Source organism: Toxotes jaculatrix, chromosome 16, assembly GCF_017976425.1.
Source record: "Toxotes jaculatrix isolate fToxJac2 chromosome 16, fToxJac2.pri, whole genome shotgun sequence".
In the NCBI taxonomy this organism is placed as follows: domain Eukaryota; kingdom Metazoa; phylum Chordata; class Actinopteri; family Toxotidae; genus Toxotes; species Toxotes jaculatrix.
The window spans coordinates 19383694-19400729 of NC_054409.1; the positions used below are offsets into that span (position 1 = coordinate 19383694).

A 17036-nucleotide genomic window follows, 5' to 3' on the forward strand; every position below is an offset into this window, starting at 1 on the left:
TGTCTCAGATTAGAGGGACCACCAACCTTTACTCATTACAGGCAGTGATTTGGTTCAGTTTTAATGTAAAATGGAATCCTTAAGGCAACTTTCACAGCAAAAGAAAGTTCAATTTAATATCTTATTATGTTACAGGCATGTGCATCATCTGACATTTAGTTCAGAGGATGCAAATCAAAACCACAGAAGACTGCCAAGCTCAATGTTATATAAGATGAGAAATTGAGAGTGTAAATGTCAGCATATATGGTTCGTTTTCTAGAGGCAGTTTTCCAGTTTTCATCATGATTTATAGATTCATTTAATAAGACAGGCAGGATCATGTGGACGGAATGATGTGTCATTGGCAGCGATGATAACTGAGTGAAAAGCAAACCTACATCTCTATTCATTAACCAGGAAGTCAGCAGGGCAAGAACTCCATCCATATTAATGTGTTTGGTCCTGATCCATTTTCTGTTTGTGGGTATCAAAATGAAATAAAGGAAAACATGAATCATCAGCGTAACATTCCTTCACAAAACATTTTCCTGTCGTTTTTGGGTTTATACACAACAAATCTTCTGGTGAAATCAACATGTCAGATCCTCCCTGAACCTCTGCAGCACTGCGGGATAAAAATAAAGGTCTAAGACAGGAAAGATCACTCTGCTATAACTGGTATCTGTTCCACTGACAGCTACCTGCCATCCCTCTAATGGTTTCCTGATCCCCCTAGTTTTGGAGGATGCCTTTATATGACAGCTTATGTCATGAGGTGGATGAATTCACAGAGGGAGAAAGATAGTTGCAGCATTCATACTGTATTTAACCAGCAACATAACTTGCAACTACAACTGTCTAATAAATGTGGCAAAGTACAATGTTTCTGTCAGAATTGTGGACGTGAAAGTATAAAGAAGCATAAAGTGGAAATTATTTGTCTAAAGTACCTTAAAAGTGTACTTAAGTAAATTACTTGAGCAAATGCACTTAGATTTCATAACTGACTGAATCCAAACGTCTGTGTTCATTATTTTAAAGGGCTGCTGTGTTCTACTGACCTCCAGTGGTATTCATGCAAACTACAAAAACTGTACTCAAAGTGATTGAACAATGGAGCATACAAAAGACATTAAACACTGCCTGAAAAGCTCTCCGCGATTACTTCCAGCACTGATCTATGTGCCGTCTTTGTGTGTCAAGCTGTTTGGTAGTCACAGCACAGCTGTTAGAGCCACCAGCTCGCAGACATACCAGAGGAGAACAGATGGAACTATTAGCAGTCAGTGTGAAAGCTGTACAGAATGAGCCCTGCAGTCACATCTACACTTCATCTAAGGTCTAATATCCACTAGCCCACTGAAGCATCCAATCTTAAGGATTAAGGTGTAACAAAATTGCACCGCAGGTTTATGAAAGAGATTTTCCTGCGTCTCCGTTCCAAATCAAACATCTACAACAGATTGGCTGGTATCTGTCTTCCTTATCAGCTTCATTTCTAAGTTCTGCAGACACACCCCTCGTACAGAAACTCCGGCATTCCACAGCTGTCACTCTTTTGAAGACAGCCGGGCACACAGGCCACCTGAAATTAGGTCAAAGATCCTTTCATTGTAAACAGAGCAGAGAATAGATTAGGGATTTTAGCAGCCAAAACATGCAGTGTTAAGTTTTGTTGGGTTCTAAAAATACTAATATCCAAAAAATGAAGTTGTGAGCGACATTCTTTATCACTTCTTGGCAGTGTTACCAGTGTATTGCAGTGTTTTAATTGCATTTTAATCCATTCTCCTCAAACTTAACTTCATATTTGCCTTGGTATAGATTTTGAAATCTAAATGTAGAATAAGGAGAGTGAGGAGAAAGTCAGTGAAGTCCGCTTGTATGTGTAACATACCTGGCAATAAAGTTTTCTGATTGAAATGAGGTTACTTTTTCAGGCATTTTGAGCAAAGCAGTTCACAGTAAGAGAAGCCAAGTGCAAGTCAGTCAGCTCTCTGCCTCTGTAAAATGAATTAAGGTTGGCATAGTGCAACACACTTGCAGCCATGTGTCCTTTTAATGTGATTCAGTTCTAGCAGACTGTGGCCAAAACAATTAAATTGAATGCATTTTTACTATATGCAAGTACTGTGAACATTGCTTTGCTTCCTTGCTCAGCCACATTCCACTGTGCCGAGCTCGTACATTTAAATCTTTATTTACTGTATTGGCTGAGGGTACCTCATTTCCTCAAACAGACATGTTATTGATTTTTAGCAGATTGGCCTTCACATTTTAAAGAATTACATTCAGAACAGTGTCGGCATCAAAGACAAAGCCAGATACAAGAGAATTCTCTTGTGACAACAGGATTAAGTCTCATTATGTCAGAGGACGATACTGTATTATGTTCACACTCTCACACTGGAATTTGTTGGCTCACGCCAACTGGAGCTGGTGATACAGCACCATAGCAACACAACAACACAATAAAACTGTAACCAAAGTACAAACACCTGAAAGGGAGCATGATCATGACTTAATCTGAACATTTCTTGCCCATGCTTTTACTTTAACCTGAAATTAATCTGGATCAAGGATAACAGCAACTCATGGAGCATTCTGGAGAATCTGAGATGTTTATCAGCAAAGGAGTACAAGTCAGCAGTGGTCCTGTGAACTGGAACTCGCTGGACTGTGAAGAGATCAAAACAAACTGCATGTTGAGTAACATTTCTTAGAAACACTGTGTAACTTTTCCTATGAAATGCTATTTCTTATGTAATACAGATTTTGGCTGTGACTTTTCTGTTGAATTGTTTTGAAAAATAATTTAAATGGACAGCACATAAACAGTAGACATATTTATTAACATTAACAGCAGGAGCGGACTTCACTGACTTTCTCCTCACTCTCCTTATTCTACATTTAGATGCAGAGTTAACACACATACAGATACACATTACCGGTGAAAGGCTGGCAGTTTGGAAAGCGTCTCATACAGTGGAGCACTTTCACCTCAGTTAAGCCTCCACACACAGGCTCGGCTGTTCTGCGTCTGTAGCTCGGAGGCTGCCTGGCTCCAAATATACAGATCAAAAAAGCCCCCGGCACAAGTTCTCCTTGTCCTCATCCAACCCGGGAGTCCAGACCTGCAAACCCTAGTAATATAGGAGGCTCTTCTTGCATTGCTAATGTTGACGAGTAACAATATTCTGTGTAAGTTTACATGGAGATCTCACTGTGCGCAGAGGAATAAGTGATCAGAACTGTTGATTTTGTGATTAACATTTTTGAAATATCAATACTGTGCATTTGTGAATTGACACTAAAGCAAAAGCAGCGGTAAACAAATTATATGACACAAAACTACAGTATACTGCAGCTGCTGCTGGTACTTGTACTTCTGTACGTTAAATGATTTATCTCTAAAGAGAACATGAAGCATAGCATCTCCGCACAGTCCCTTTCTTCTCATTTTCACGTGTCCAAGTGTCTCCCACGCAGACCAGTAACCGATCAACTGTTATCACTGGCTGCCAGATGGTGTCACAGATTTTTCCAGCATAGCAACAATGTGTTTAGAGCTGTGCAGTCAGCAGCTCTTAGTGAAAAGCTACAAGTGTCTGTTGCTCCACATTATTGGAAAAAAGTGTCCTCGCCAGCACACAACCAGCCCAACACTGATCTCTAGCTTGTGTTTATCATAAATCCAGGAAGGCATCTTCTTTGTTCTAAGTTTCCGACAAGGCTGCCCTTTAAGAGAAGGGGTACAGACTCCTGCTTGATCTACCACAGCCAGAGAAGCACTTTATCCACAAATGTCCCTCCTTTAAGCAGGCCTCAGTCCTGTGCAGCACAGAGGCACCACCTATAGCGCACTGCCATCAACGTGAGACAAAAGGCAGCAGCTGTCACACAAAGGACAAAATCCCTCATATGTCAACGATTCCCAGACTTGTGGACGCACACGTACGCACACACACTCTTCATACAGCATTTGTGTGAAGGGGCTCTGTCGAGTCTGGCGTTGAGGTTGTGTGCACTGTTCTGGTATCCATCATTAAGGGCTTCTCTGTACCGTTCCTTGCTTCTTCTCTCCGTCTTCCCCTCTGCCAACACAATCTGTATCTGCGACTGACAGAGGAAAAAGCATATCACATACAGGTCAGGCAAAGTACCAGAAATAACGGTTCCACAGTTCTGAAAAAACATTTGCTCACTGTCTTGCCAAAAGTTATCCTTGATACAATCTTTACATCTGTGTGGTAAATATGAAGCTATGGTCAGCAGCCAGTTAGCTTATCTTAGCTTAAAAACTGGAGGCAGGGATAGCATGGCTCTGCCCCAGGGTAACAAAATCCACCTACTAGCACCTCTAAAGCGTACTAATAACTGTTGTATCTAATTTGTTTAATCCGTACAAAAGCCAAGAAATTAGAATGGCCATATAGTTGCAAAGTGGGAGAAGGTATGTCAGGCGCTCCTGGTTCTAGAAGTAAGAATCCCATTAATTTTTCCCAATGACTCTTCTACAGCCTAGGCTGAGGTTGGCTGTTTCTCCCTGTTTCTAGTCTTTGTGCTAAGCCTTTCTATGCCGGTAGAAACAAATACACGCACACACACAAAGGCTTACTGCGAACAGATGCAGATGAATACAATGAGAAGAATGAGGAAAACAAGGCCTGCAATGATGCAGACAATAATTATTTGTCGTTTCTCTCCTATCCGCCAGTCCAAGTCCACATATTCACACCTGGAGCCAATGTAACCACGCTGACACCTGAGACAAAGACAGAAAAAATGATTACTTGCTTTCATTTTCATGTGATTTTATCTCAGTTTTTTTTTTTTTTTTGCAGTCATCTGCTTGTCTGCTTCTCCAAATATGTCAGGAGGTGCTGTAAGCCATTATATTGCAGTAACAGAACAAACAATGCAACAACTTTACTGTCACTCTTTCTTCTATTCTGTATTGTCCTTTTTTACCAAATTACATCTACCTCTCTACATTTCCCAGTCATCATTTCTGTCTTTTGCAGTTGCTCACCTGCAAGATGGTGCCTTTTGTTCTTTAATGTAACGACACTCCCCGTGGACACAGTAGTGCGCTAGTTCGTCAGGACATTTTGAGAAGTGGCCATTCCACTGCCCCGTATCCGTTGTGTCTGCAGGAGAAATGACATAACAGATTCTAAAAATTTGTCTCAGACAAGTGTAGCATTTCATTTACCTGTTAAAAGTTCACTGTGCATAGTTGGGAAATTAAAGTGATAAGTAATAAATACAGCCCTTTCAGCAAACGCATTAAAAATAAGGCTTTCTTTAAATGTTAATGCTATCATGCCATTGGGCTCATTCAATATCTATTCGATCACTGTAAGCCTTTAGCTGGCAGCAGGCTAGCTGATGAAGAGTAAAGGCTTGAGAGTTGTTTCAATTCTCCTAACTAACTTTTGGCAGTAAAGCGAACAAGTGAATTTCCTAAAACGTTGATGTCTTTCTTTAACTGTGTCACATTTTCTCAGCTTGCTTCTTTAACTTGCACCCTCACCTCCTGACATGGCCTGGTGTATAAATAGAAAGTCTGCAACACGATCCAGAGAGGAAGCCTCGTCACTTCAGTGCCAGGAAAAACCTAGTGTCATCAAGGTCTAATTACTATCAAAATCAATCAAATATCTTACTAAATGATACAGATGATAATTTGGGATACAGTTGAAATTCCCATTCTCCTTACCTATCACTGTCTCCCCTTTCCTGTCTCCTTTACCCCACTGATAAACACACACTGAAACACACCCCGCAGCTGCTAGTAGGCCATACTGCTGAACTTCTGACCACCAGTTACACATAGTGCTTCTCATACCACAGGCTGCCGCTGTCTTTACAACCCATCCCCATGAGATTATCTTTGAAAACGAGCTCGTAAAACTATACTGCTGTTCAGGTGACATCAATGAGAACGCTTCAGTTGTTATCTGAAACATGAGAGCTGGCTTGCTGCTGTGACCTCAGCGCTGAAAAGAAAAATATCCAGTTACAAAGTTTAGAATAGCTAGGGAAACACATGTACGTTTACTTGCTTTCTTGACAAGAGTTAGCCGAGATGAGACAATCATGTCTGTTCCCTAATTATAAGGAAAAGCTGAATTATTCTGAAAGCTCGGATATTTCAATTTGGCACTAAAATACATGAAAGTGCCAGCAAAGTAACGAAACACTGAAATTACACAGTTTTTAGTTCTTTAGTTGTTACTTAATATTTATGTCCAGTAACTTCCAGGAGTGCGCAAATAAATGACTGTTAGCTGACCGTTTAGAGTATAACCTGTTTAGAGAACGGTCGACGTATCTGATCTTAAACTTGATAGATAATGATGTAAATCTTTAAGATTTTAAATTACATTTCACAAAATAACACAACACACCTCAAAATATGATAAGTTTTGCCAATAACTTTTGACCTAATCAGTTAGGTCAGCATAATCACACAATTTCCATATATTAAATGAATACATAAATCAGAAGAATGCACTTCTAAAACTGTAATTTTTGGGAGTTATATTAGCTGTGATGCCACAGTCATTTCATGTATTTTGTATGGTCTTGAGTAGAAAGTGCTACAGCAACAGATTTGCACATTACTTAAGACTTTACTAGCTAACAAACTTATTTAAATACTCACTAGTTTGAAACTAGCTAGTAGTGCCTAAGAGATTTGGAAGGACTTTATGTTCAAATTTAGTGATGGATTTTAGTGATGGATGGATTTTAATTTATTGATGGTTCTGCTCTCTGGACAGCCTAGAGTAAGACTCCTCCACAATTAACTGCCTCTATCTCTGTACTTCTCTCATGTTTTTCCCCTTTCCTGTGAGGTGTGTCTGTGCACAGGAATGTTTGCATGTTTATGTCCACAACTATTCTTGGTCCATTCTTCTATTAAACCTCCACCTGAAACCTTCAAAGCAACCGATTATTTATGACACCACGTAGGAACCGCCCCTCACCTCCTCTCCATATCTACCTGTGCAATTGTCTCTGTTGCCATGGTGATGACAGAGGGACACAGTTCGATTGGCAGACTCCTCTGTGGCATTCCCCTCAGCCAGGCAGTATTTGCATAAGGCCAGAGCTGCGGTCAGAAACACAAAGAAAAAGCACATCACACACTCAGACAAATACACAGACACAGTCACAACAAACGAATATATGCACGTGCAAAATGCTCAAGCATTTGTGACTGCATTCCACCTACTGTATAGGATCTACATGAGAGAGGAAATAAAACATGATCACGGTCTGGGTTATTGGTAAATTCCTACTGAGCCATGATGCCAGCCAGCCTTATAGGGTAGGAGAGAGTGGTGATTTCTTTGGCTCACGCCCACTTCTGTCTCAGTTACACTCTTTCAATATAACAAACACTTTTGATACACAAACCATACTAACTGCCCTGGTCACTCTCAAAGCTTCAATTATGTAAGAGTTTAAGCAGTGATTATAGAGACCTACCAGGATATTTCTATAAGTTATTTCATTCCACATAAGAAGGCTGTTTTGACAATGATTAGTAATCACAGAGGATATACAGTATTGTGGTGTATGAACTCTTTATTCAATCATTAACCAACACTGAAGCGTCCTGTTGAAATGAAGCTCAGAAGGTAGAGCACTGTCTTCGCACCTGATTTGGCTGCATTACTTTGAAAGCACATGGCTGTTGAAAAAGTGCACCAACAATCAAAACAAAATAGAATGAATGCATACAGTGGTATTTACACTATATGTGTCCCTCAAGAAGAAAACTGTCACTAGGAACATGTGTTAAAAATGTATATCTGATTATATGTAAACATCCCTTTCTGTCTGTCTGAGGTTGGCAACCTCTAATATGACAATATTTTATTATTATATTACAAACTAGCCCTTTGTTTGCAAGGGAATTGTTTGCAATTAAAAGGACAAAACAACAATAAACCTTACCTGTTACCATTCCTACATAGAGTCTGTACACCTTGGCCATCTCCTCACTTGATAAAAACACTTGTCCGGTACATGAAAGTTCAGTGTCACTGACGAGTAGAAGTCAAACTGGATCAATCCTTTCTCAGAGGTCAGTATCCTTTGAAAAAGGTCTGGACAAGCTGTGAAAGTTCCCCAGTGGCGTATTGTATTGTGGTCCTTCATTGATGGCAGTTAAGCTCATAGTCAGACAAGAAAGCTTGAGGCTATGACCAAAGCACATAAACAGCCCAAAGTGGCTCCTTGGACTGTAACTGGACTGCAACTACAGAGTGTATGAGTATATAAAAAAGGGGGAGGCACTGAAACCCAACTCTGCAGTCTGATCCCCGCCCACACCTTTAAAGGAGAATACAACTCCATTCAGGCTACTCAGGTTATTTCCTCAACAAAGAACAACTGCACCTTTGTACCTGACTTTCCTTTTCTTAAGAATGAAAAGACAGGCAAAGACAGAACTTTAATTGACAATAAACAACAACCTGTTTGACAACATTTTGTGTTGTGTTGCCTTTCAGAGGAACATTCTAATACAGGACCTACAGGAATTTTGCTGGTTTCAAGGACCAACAGAAAGTAGATAAATGTAGGACTGATAAAATCAGACACTGGATAACACTACTGCAACATCTGGATTCCTGGAAAGTGTTACAACTAACAACAAACTTTACTTGAGTATTTTCATTTTTGTGACAATTCAGGTTTGTACTTTAATACATTTTAGAGGGAAATGTCTTACAGCTGTAGTTTCAAGATAAAATCTTACTGACAAAACATATAATGTATTGCCATAGGATTGCTGCTTACATGAATGCATCAGTGACCTTATAATATTTAACAGTATAACACTCACATGGGCCTTGTTTTCTAAACTGAGTACTTTCACTTTTTTTATACTTTAATCTTATTTTGTTGATAACGATTGTTTTCAATGCAGGATTTCTTCCATTCCATAACTGAATATTCCCACTTTGGGTGCTGTGACTTTTAATGAAGAAAAGTATCTGAATAGATCTTTCACCAGTGGCTGTGCTGCCTTGGGAAAACTGGTCATATTTTTAGTCTCTAAACATGACCAGCAGATGGCATAATTTGACACTTTCCGTTTACGAATTAAATATAAACCACTATAGCAGGAATGGAAGAAATAATGTTTGAATAAGAAAAGACCAGGCATCATTTTTAGGTTTTTACCAATCCTGAAGACATTTTGCAAGAACATAGTTAAAGAAACTGAAAATAAATCAAAGAGCATTTTGTTTTTGTTGCAGAATCTCTATGAGAGAGGTGAAAGATATAATGGGGGATATTCAAGCCACAGAACAAATCACTTACTTGTTTTGATCTTTAAATTTCACTATGATTCTGTAATTCAGGTTGTGAGACTATAATGTTATCCTCCAGCTTCTTCATCAACATCATGATCTGCAGATTGTCCTATAATATTCAACTTATATACCACCGCACAGCTTAGGTGCAATTTTATAATATGCTTTAATAGGGTTAGGGTTATAATATGCTATAATAAAATGTAGGATACAATTCATATTATAAATAATATTATTTTTTTGCACCCATTCCATTTTAAATCACGTAAAATTTCCTCTCATTCTCAAACAAGAAATGTCCTCAAAGAGGACATCTGATCCTCGCAGTATGAACTCAAATGAAGGTTGTCAGGCGAGGAGGCATTAAAATGGGAAAACTATTGAGACTCGTCCACAAAGAGTGTACTGAGAGGAAAAGGAAGTGACAGAGTAGAAAGCTATCTCATGACTGGCTAGACTTTTTTAGGCTGATTTAGGCTGTTTCTGGGACACTCTACATCTTCACATATCTTCAATACAAGATATATATTAAACTGTATATATATAAAGTAAACAGGGACTGACTTAAATGACTAAACATGCTCAAATAAAATGAAGAACATGGTTCATATAATCCAACTTCTACACTATGATGATTCATTTTCTGTTTCTAATCCAGCATTGCCTTGAGCTTGAGAGAATAGATAAGAGTGTGAATAATAAGCCCAAAGGCTGAGTGAAGTGTAACTCTGTGTTGAGTGTCTTTGTAGTTTTACACAGGAAGACCCAGTTTCCTCTCTCTTGCTGCACTCCTAACTTAGACTGAACACCAGGAAGCTCCGACGCCGTGAGATTCCAGGGCGTAATTTAGAGCCTGGCTATAAACATCCGCTTTGTATAATCCATAGATAATCACTACATGAGTCTGCCACTGTCCACTGTGTAAAGCAGTGATCGCACTGATGCAACACTAGCTTTCAAAAGGTATTTAAATGAAGACGAAGATGAATTACATAATGCCCTTTAATGTGTAAAAACATTTGAACTGCTATACACCGATGCAGTAAAACAAAACATTTGTTTGAAAAAAAAATCAGTTTTCATGTGTTTTTCTTAACAAACACGACATTAAAATCGTATAAAAATGGCTAAAAAAAACCCCACAATTCTTTTCTTCTGTGAGTAAGATGCCACAGATGTGTCCACTTCTTCTTCCTCTGCAAAAAGTGCAAAACTTTTTAATTCCTCATTTGAAATTCAGCGACATACTGTAGTTGATGGGCGTTTATGTACAAATAAACTTCATGGACTCTGACCTTCACACTACAGCACAGGAGCGTGGTTCTCTGAAGGGGTTGCTGCCTGTGGGGACTCCCACCAGCAGAGCGTCTTTGCCTGCGTTCTGCAGACAGTACTGCTGGAGCTCTGCAGCCGCCTGGGACACCTGGCAATGCAAACACAGAGATGTTTGTTTACACGGTGTCACTTTCTGATAAGTCACCCTTTGTTGAGGGTTTATATGCATTAGTGAATGGATTTATTAATAAATAATTTACTAATGCTTTACAGATCGTTTGGAGGCAGTGATAAAACTGGCTTATGGGTTGCCAGGTTGTGGAAAATCCTTGCTTTGTTTTTTTTTTTTTTATAAACAAGGTGACTTGTGAACTTTTGCTAATGCCTTATTAGAAACTGAGAAAATCCAGACATTTTATTTATGACTTGTTAACATTTATAACTGCAGACATGATGACTTCACTATTTATTAATGACTCACTAATAGAGAACTAAAGAGGTAAAAAGACAAAGCAAGTTTAATGCTGGAGGAGGATTTTCCAAAACCTTACAAAAATAATTAGTGGCTTAGTGAGTGATTTAAAAACTGTAAGGAATGATCATACAGAATTAATATTTTGTATAAAATAGAAGCAACACATCAAACTGTAATGTGTTATATCCAGTGCTTTTTTTCTTTAGTCATATATTGTAATTAAAAATAAATAAATAAATCAAGAGAAGCAGGTTGGTAAACCCTAAACTGTAATGCTCTTTAAAGATCATCTTTTGCCATCTTCTGTTTAATTTCTTTTGCTTTACCTTGATTCGTTCCACACTGGCCTCAAGCTTCAGTTGTTCTACCAGCCGTCGCATGTTGGACAAATTGGAATTAGAGGTCATGTTGCTGGATATTGTTTGGGGAGAGAAGAATTCCTGGTACGTGGAAAAAAAAAAGTCCCTTCAGTCTTTCAACACAGCGGTTGAGTCCACTAATGGGCAGCAAAAGCTCGAGAAGAGAAGAGTGGCCGGGTTTCTTTCCAAATGACCTCAGTCCTTCTCTTCTAAAGAGACAAGGAAGCACACTGATCTCCACATGTACTTGATACATACACTTTAAAACTGATTTACTTTTATTTCATAAATGTGAAATTAAACTGTAAACTGCATTCAGATTTATTATTCATAATTATTTTGATTTAATTTTTCCTTTTTTGCTTTCTCTTGTGAATGTTCTTGTAGTTTTTTAGTTTTTTAGTCTTTTTAGTGATTTGCTTTTCCTTTTTCCCTTTTTTTGTACCAGTTGATCTTATAAATATTATAATTCATGTGCTTATTTTATTTATTTATTTATTTATTTATTCATTCTTTTCTAAAAAAAAAAAAAACGTTGCGATACATTAGTATTTTAATGTCTTCATTTTATTTATTATTTATTTTATTTATTGTCCTTTCTTGCTTTTTCTCTAAACCTTGTTCTTACACATAATTTTTTATGAATATATTTAATTTATTTATTGTTTTATTATTGTTTTTGTTTTTTGTTTTTTCAAGGTTACTGTGACCTAGTTAATAGCTTGTATATTTTACACAGATACAAAACCTGAAATGTTTGTTATTTTAAAAAAAAACTGTCTGTAAAAACTACGCATGCGTCAGAGTGTGCTGCCTGAAAGTGCTGTGAAACGTCGTGCTGTTGCTGCTGCTGCTGAAACTGCTTTCTCCCACATGGTTAACGAACCACAACACCGTCCTCTCATGTTCTCATTGGTCCACAGATGATTACCGGGATTGGATGTAAGTAGCTTTTACCGAAAGGTAAACATTACAGGGAAGTGGGAGATCCAGCACTTCTTGTTCCGAAGAGCAGCGTCGTGGTGTTGAGACTAAACGGGATAAATATGAGCTAAAACTACAGTTGGAGCTGTCAAACCTCAGCAGACATGGTAGAGGTATTTACCGGGCGGACGCTATTGAATAAAGACGGGGATTTCGTCGACCCCGAAGAAGCGTTGAGGAATAAAGTGGTTGGGATCTACTTTTCTGCAGGATGGTGTCCGCCTTGCCGGGACTTCACACCCATCCTGTGTGATTTCTACACGGAACTGGTTGAAGAGAGTGAGCCCCCGGCTCAGTTTGAGATAGTTTTTGTCTCCTCTGACAAGTCGAGCGATGATATGGTTGAATATTATCATGATATGCACGGAGACTGGCTTGCTCTGCCCTGGACGGATGACTACAAACAGTTAGTATTGAAATTTAATGAAAAGTCAATGGCGTTTTGGTTCTTTAACTTAGAAAGTGTACTATTATTTCCCTTAGTTCTTTAACTTTCTCTTAAATACTTGGCACAAAGATTTTGAGCTCGGTGAAAAATGTCAAAAACATAATTAGGTGCAGTTAGTTGTGCTTTACCTGTCCTCTATCTCATTTGGATTTAACACTATTGTACACACATCTAATTAGGCTGCATCTTATGTAAAATGCTTATGAGAGTCACCCTCTCAGGGATTAGGTTTAAGTTCAGACGAACCTCCTCCCACAGCTTAATCTAAAAGATCTATTTAGTGTTAATCTTATGCTTTATTTATTTCATTTGTCTTTGAATACCCAGGTCCCATGTTGGATTACCTTTTTGCCTTTTGTTTTTGTTTTTGCTTTTGCAAATAGTTGGACAAATGTGTTATGTGCCGATTAGAGAATCAAATCAAAGTCAGGTATATATCAGTGGATGTACGCTAAAAAATGTGTATCCTCTGATGTATAAATGTTCAATAGATCAAGCATCAGTGGTGGAAGAAAGCACTAACGTTTTAAAAATAATTTCATACAGGGCTACATCTAATGATTATTTTCATTATTGATTATTCTGCATCTTATAAATTCCCACTATGCAGTGTGGGTTGTTCTATTTCATACTAGAGTACTGGATAATTATTACTGATGCATTAACACGTAAGCAGCATTTTAATGTAATAGTTGGCCAAGGTTGAGCTGATTCCTGGTATTTTGTACTGTGGGGTGGTTTATTTTATTATATATGCTCGTTATAGACTTTTAAAACCTTAATCTACAAAGCAAGTAGCAGTTGTATACCTGTCAGATAAATATAGTGGTGTAAAAATTACATTTCCCTCTTAAATGTGGAAGAATTGAAGTTGAAGCATTGAATGGAAATGCTAAAATAAAGTGCAAGTACTTCAGATTTGTACATAAGTACTGTACTTGAGTAGATGTAGTTTATGTTCCACCACCCTCAAGCATAGAAGGGTTTTTTTTCACAAAGTAGAAGAAGCAGAGCAGCAGTTATTCCAGGTGTATTTTTATTTTTTAATAAATGTGTGTCCTTGTCTCTCCTTTCTCTCTCTTAGTGAGTTGAAACAGCGCTACAAGATCACCGCGGTGCCCAAACTGGTGATCGTGAAGGAGAACGGTGACGTTATCACAGACAAGGGAAGGAAACAGATCAGAGACCGAGGCCTGGGCTGCTTCAGGTCCTGGTTGGACGCTGCAGAGATCTTTCAGAACTTTAAGGGTTAGGAAACATCGACAAGGAAAATGTCAACCCATCTTTTAACACGGGCTACTGTAAAGTAACCACAGACAGAGCTGAGCAAAACCAAAGTAAAGTCTTTCTACATTCACTTTAGTTAAGTGGATCCAAGCCACAAGGTCAGGCATTACAGAGATATGACAGATCAAATTACATTTCTGGTACACAAAATTATATTTATTGCTTTAGATTCTTCTCTATTTTTTGGCTTTCTTTTATCAAATATTGGAACTTGCACTGTAAAATCGTTCAAATGAAAGAAAGAAACATTTAAGACAAACCTCAGGCATGTCTGTTGTGGGTCACAAGTGAAAAATTCTCTGTTTATGGAAACTGTGTGTTTAATATCAATAATACAAGCCAGCTACAGTAGTTTTGCAGTTTATTCAAAAATATATTGGCTTGTGTTCAGTATAAGCTACTGTAATAATTAAACTTACTGCTAAAACCTGCCTATATTAAATAAATAATTCCAGAGAGCTAGCCTTTGTATATTTACAAAAGTTTGACATGTAGTTCTACTTTGAGCTGCCTGTATATTTTTATATTTTGTTTTTTATGAGTTGCTAAGATTGGTTATTATTAAAAATAGATATATTCTGTGACTTTGGATACGGTTGATTTTTCATTGTCTGTTTTATCTACCTCTTCTGTCATAGCGTTAAGGAGCCTTGGTGTACGTCTCACAGTTTGTAAACTAAGTAATTCCCTTTAGCCTCGTTAAGATGCAGAAAGCCTGCGGGACATTGTTTCCAACATGCTAGCACATTCACATCCTTGGCCCTAATTGCCTTTCTCCCTTGTGTATGCTGACACTGCTGTTATCACTTTGTGCATAAAAACATCCAACATGCGTGATGACTTTACGATGAGTCTGCACAGGCCGGTCCCTCCAGGTCTGTCTGCTGTTTTAAACGCTGCAGTTCTTCAAAGGCCTCATTCAGGAATAAATTCGGCCAGTGGGTAGTGGTTCTCCTCAAGTAGTTTCAGGTGTATTTATGCCATCCTTCATCACAGGCACGTCTCAGAGGGCTGCACAGAGAAAGAGCTTCCTTAGATCTCACAGCCTATTACAGAATAAAATGATGCAACTCCTCAGAGTAAAACAGAGGCAGAAAAGCGCAAGACTCAAATTGACATGTTAGAAAGAGACACAACAAACCTGCAGCACCCCTACTGCACTTCAAAGTGAACGTGCATTATCCAGTAAAAACTGAACTTTGTTGATCTGACTGGAATCATTTTCCCTCTCACGTCCCTCTTGTGGGAACTGTGGAAGTTGCAGTTTCATGGTCTACCACATGGGGTCACTATACTGTCATTTATGCAAATATAGTGTTAAATTCTCTTAATTTTAACTTTATCTAGGACAGTTTACCCTAACACTGTACATATGTTACCCTAGAGGTGTACATAATATGAATACTGTGTCAGAAAATGCCACCAGCAGAATGTTTAATTTGAGGGGATTTCATTTAAAGGTTTGTGATGATGTGATTTTTTCATCTTTAAGTCCTATTTGAAGTCCTGCTCTACACAAGGTCGTGTTTTTCTCATTGTTACGGCACTCGGGACATTTGAGTTTCACTGTGCAGAAAGATGTATGTGCAGCGTGATGCTATGAAACTGCAACTTCCCCTTTTGTCGCTCACCTTACTGTAAAGCCATGAGCAGGTTACTGAAAGGACCTACTGGGCACAGGCCCAAAGGCCCAAGGGATCAGAGCCTCAGTATGAAGTGACTGTTTTCAATTCTTGTTGGAAAGTCAAACATACGACCACAAATCAGAATCAGAATAATAAATATTCTGTAAATAGTATAAATCTATTTATATTCTATAAATAGATGTGAAACAACAGAAGTGACAAGAAGGAGAAAAAAAAATCACAAAACAGCCACAAAGAGACACATGTTGTTAGTCAAAAGAGATGAAAATCAACCACAGACACAAAAGGACCTGAAAGTCTGGGTGTCTTGATTTAATGTGGGATGCATTTTACATGTCTGTTTCCCGGGGCCAAGTGGATAATAATCTATCAGTGTGTAAATCTGAGTTTAACACTTGTACTAGTTGATTTTGGGGCATCACAATTAGTTTGGAAGCAAACCGTGGTCCAATATGCAATGAGTATATGAGTATGATGTGAAAACCTGAAAACTTAAGTGAGAATGAGAATGGACTTTTCAGTGAAGTCTGAGACATCTTATGTCCAACAGTTGATGCAGTATATATGCGTTCATACATCAGTAATTATAATTAAAAAATATGATATAGGCTGTATTATTCTTAATTGGGTCATTCTGCATAAGGAGTACTTTCAGAAGTATATTTTGATGCGAATACCTAGAGTTATTGAAATAAAAATTGGCGATTGAGACCCCGGCCCGCAGAGCATGGGCTAAAGCACTTAGGTAAGTTTAGATTAAGACGGATCTTTATGTCGACTCCACATTTGGAGTCAGTCGGACTTCTTGTTGGCTTCAGAAATGAAAGGCAGTAGTGTTTCCTGCTGCTCTAACGGTGTCTTGAAGCAACTAACAAGGCTGTCTTTATGTGAGAGCGGGGAGGGAGGGAGGCGGAGAGCTGGGTGGACCGGCGGACCCGCACGGTCGGACCGCCAGCGTCAAGTGCACAAGTCAATAAGGATGCTTCCGCTCAAAACCTTCAAAATAAGATACTAAGTCGTCGATAAACTGACAGGGTTTGAACTCTTTTCTCTCTCAGTTTTTGCTCTCAATAATTTTCTGGTACCACCTTATCAAATGTTGCTTGTGAGACAGAGGATGGGTGACCCAGCCTTCCAGTGGCCTTCCAATTTCTAACAAATTGATTGATATTGTTATGCAGAGAGAAAACACATGGAGATCTCATCTTCTTTGTCCGGCTGGTAATCCAGCCTTGAACAAAG

General features: G+C 38.5%; 3 protein-coding genes across 4 annotated transcripts; 1 reads left to right on the forward strand and 2 right to left on the reverse strand.

Annotated features, from left to right (window-relative positions):
- Window positions 1-3434: 3434 nt before the first annotated feature.
- btc (betacellulin, epidermal growth factor family member) lies at window positions 3435-8252 on the reverse strand. 2 transcript variants are annotated; one of them, XM_041058797.1, is made up of 5 exons: window positions 7954-8252; window positions 6995-7102; window positions 5015-5132; window positions 4601-4747; window positions 3435-4101 (listed from the first exon to the last, which is right to left on the reverse strand). In XM_041058797.1, exons 1-5 carry the CDS (start codon window positions 7991-7993, stop codon window positions 3954-3956), a joined length of 561 nt encoding a protein of 186 aa, XP_040914731.1. In that variant the 5' UTR covers window positions 7994-8252; the 3' UTR covers window positions 3435-3953. The 2 variants fall into 2 exon arrangements, with proteins under 2 accessions (XP_040914731.1, XP_040914732.1); XM_041058798.1 differs by having other exon boundaries at window positions 3993-4101; window positions 4589-4747.
- Window positions 8253-10308: 2056 nt separating this feature from the next.
- gng10 (guanine nucleotide binding protein (G protein), gamma 10) lies at window positions 10309-11565 on the reverse strand. The gene is made up of 3 exons (XM_041058800.1): window positions 11397-11565; window positions 10616-10743; window positions 10309-10516 (listed from the first exon to the last, which is right to left on the reverse strand). Exons 1-2 carry the CDS (start codon window positions 11475-11477, stop codon window positions 10618-10620), a joined length of 207 nt encoding a protein of 68 aa, XP_040914734.1. The 5' UTR covers window positions 11478-11565; the 3' UTR covers window positions 10309-10516; window positions 10616-10617.
- Window positions 11566-12299: 734 nt separating this feature from the next.
- On the forward strand, window positions 12300-14732 carry nxnl2 (nucleoredoxin like 2). Its single transcript, XM_041058799.1, has 2 exons — window positions 12300-12819; window positions 13946-14732. Exons 1-2 carry the CDS (start codon window positions 12518-12520, stop codon window positions 14112-14114), a joined length of 471 nt encoding a protein of 156 aa, XP_040914733.1. The 5' UTR covers window positions 12300-12517; the 3' UTR covers window positions 14115-14732.
- The last annotated feature ends 2304 nt before the right edge of the window (window positions 14733-17036 follow it).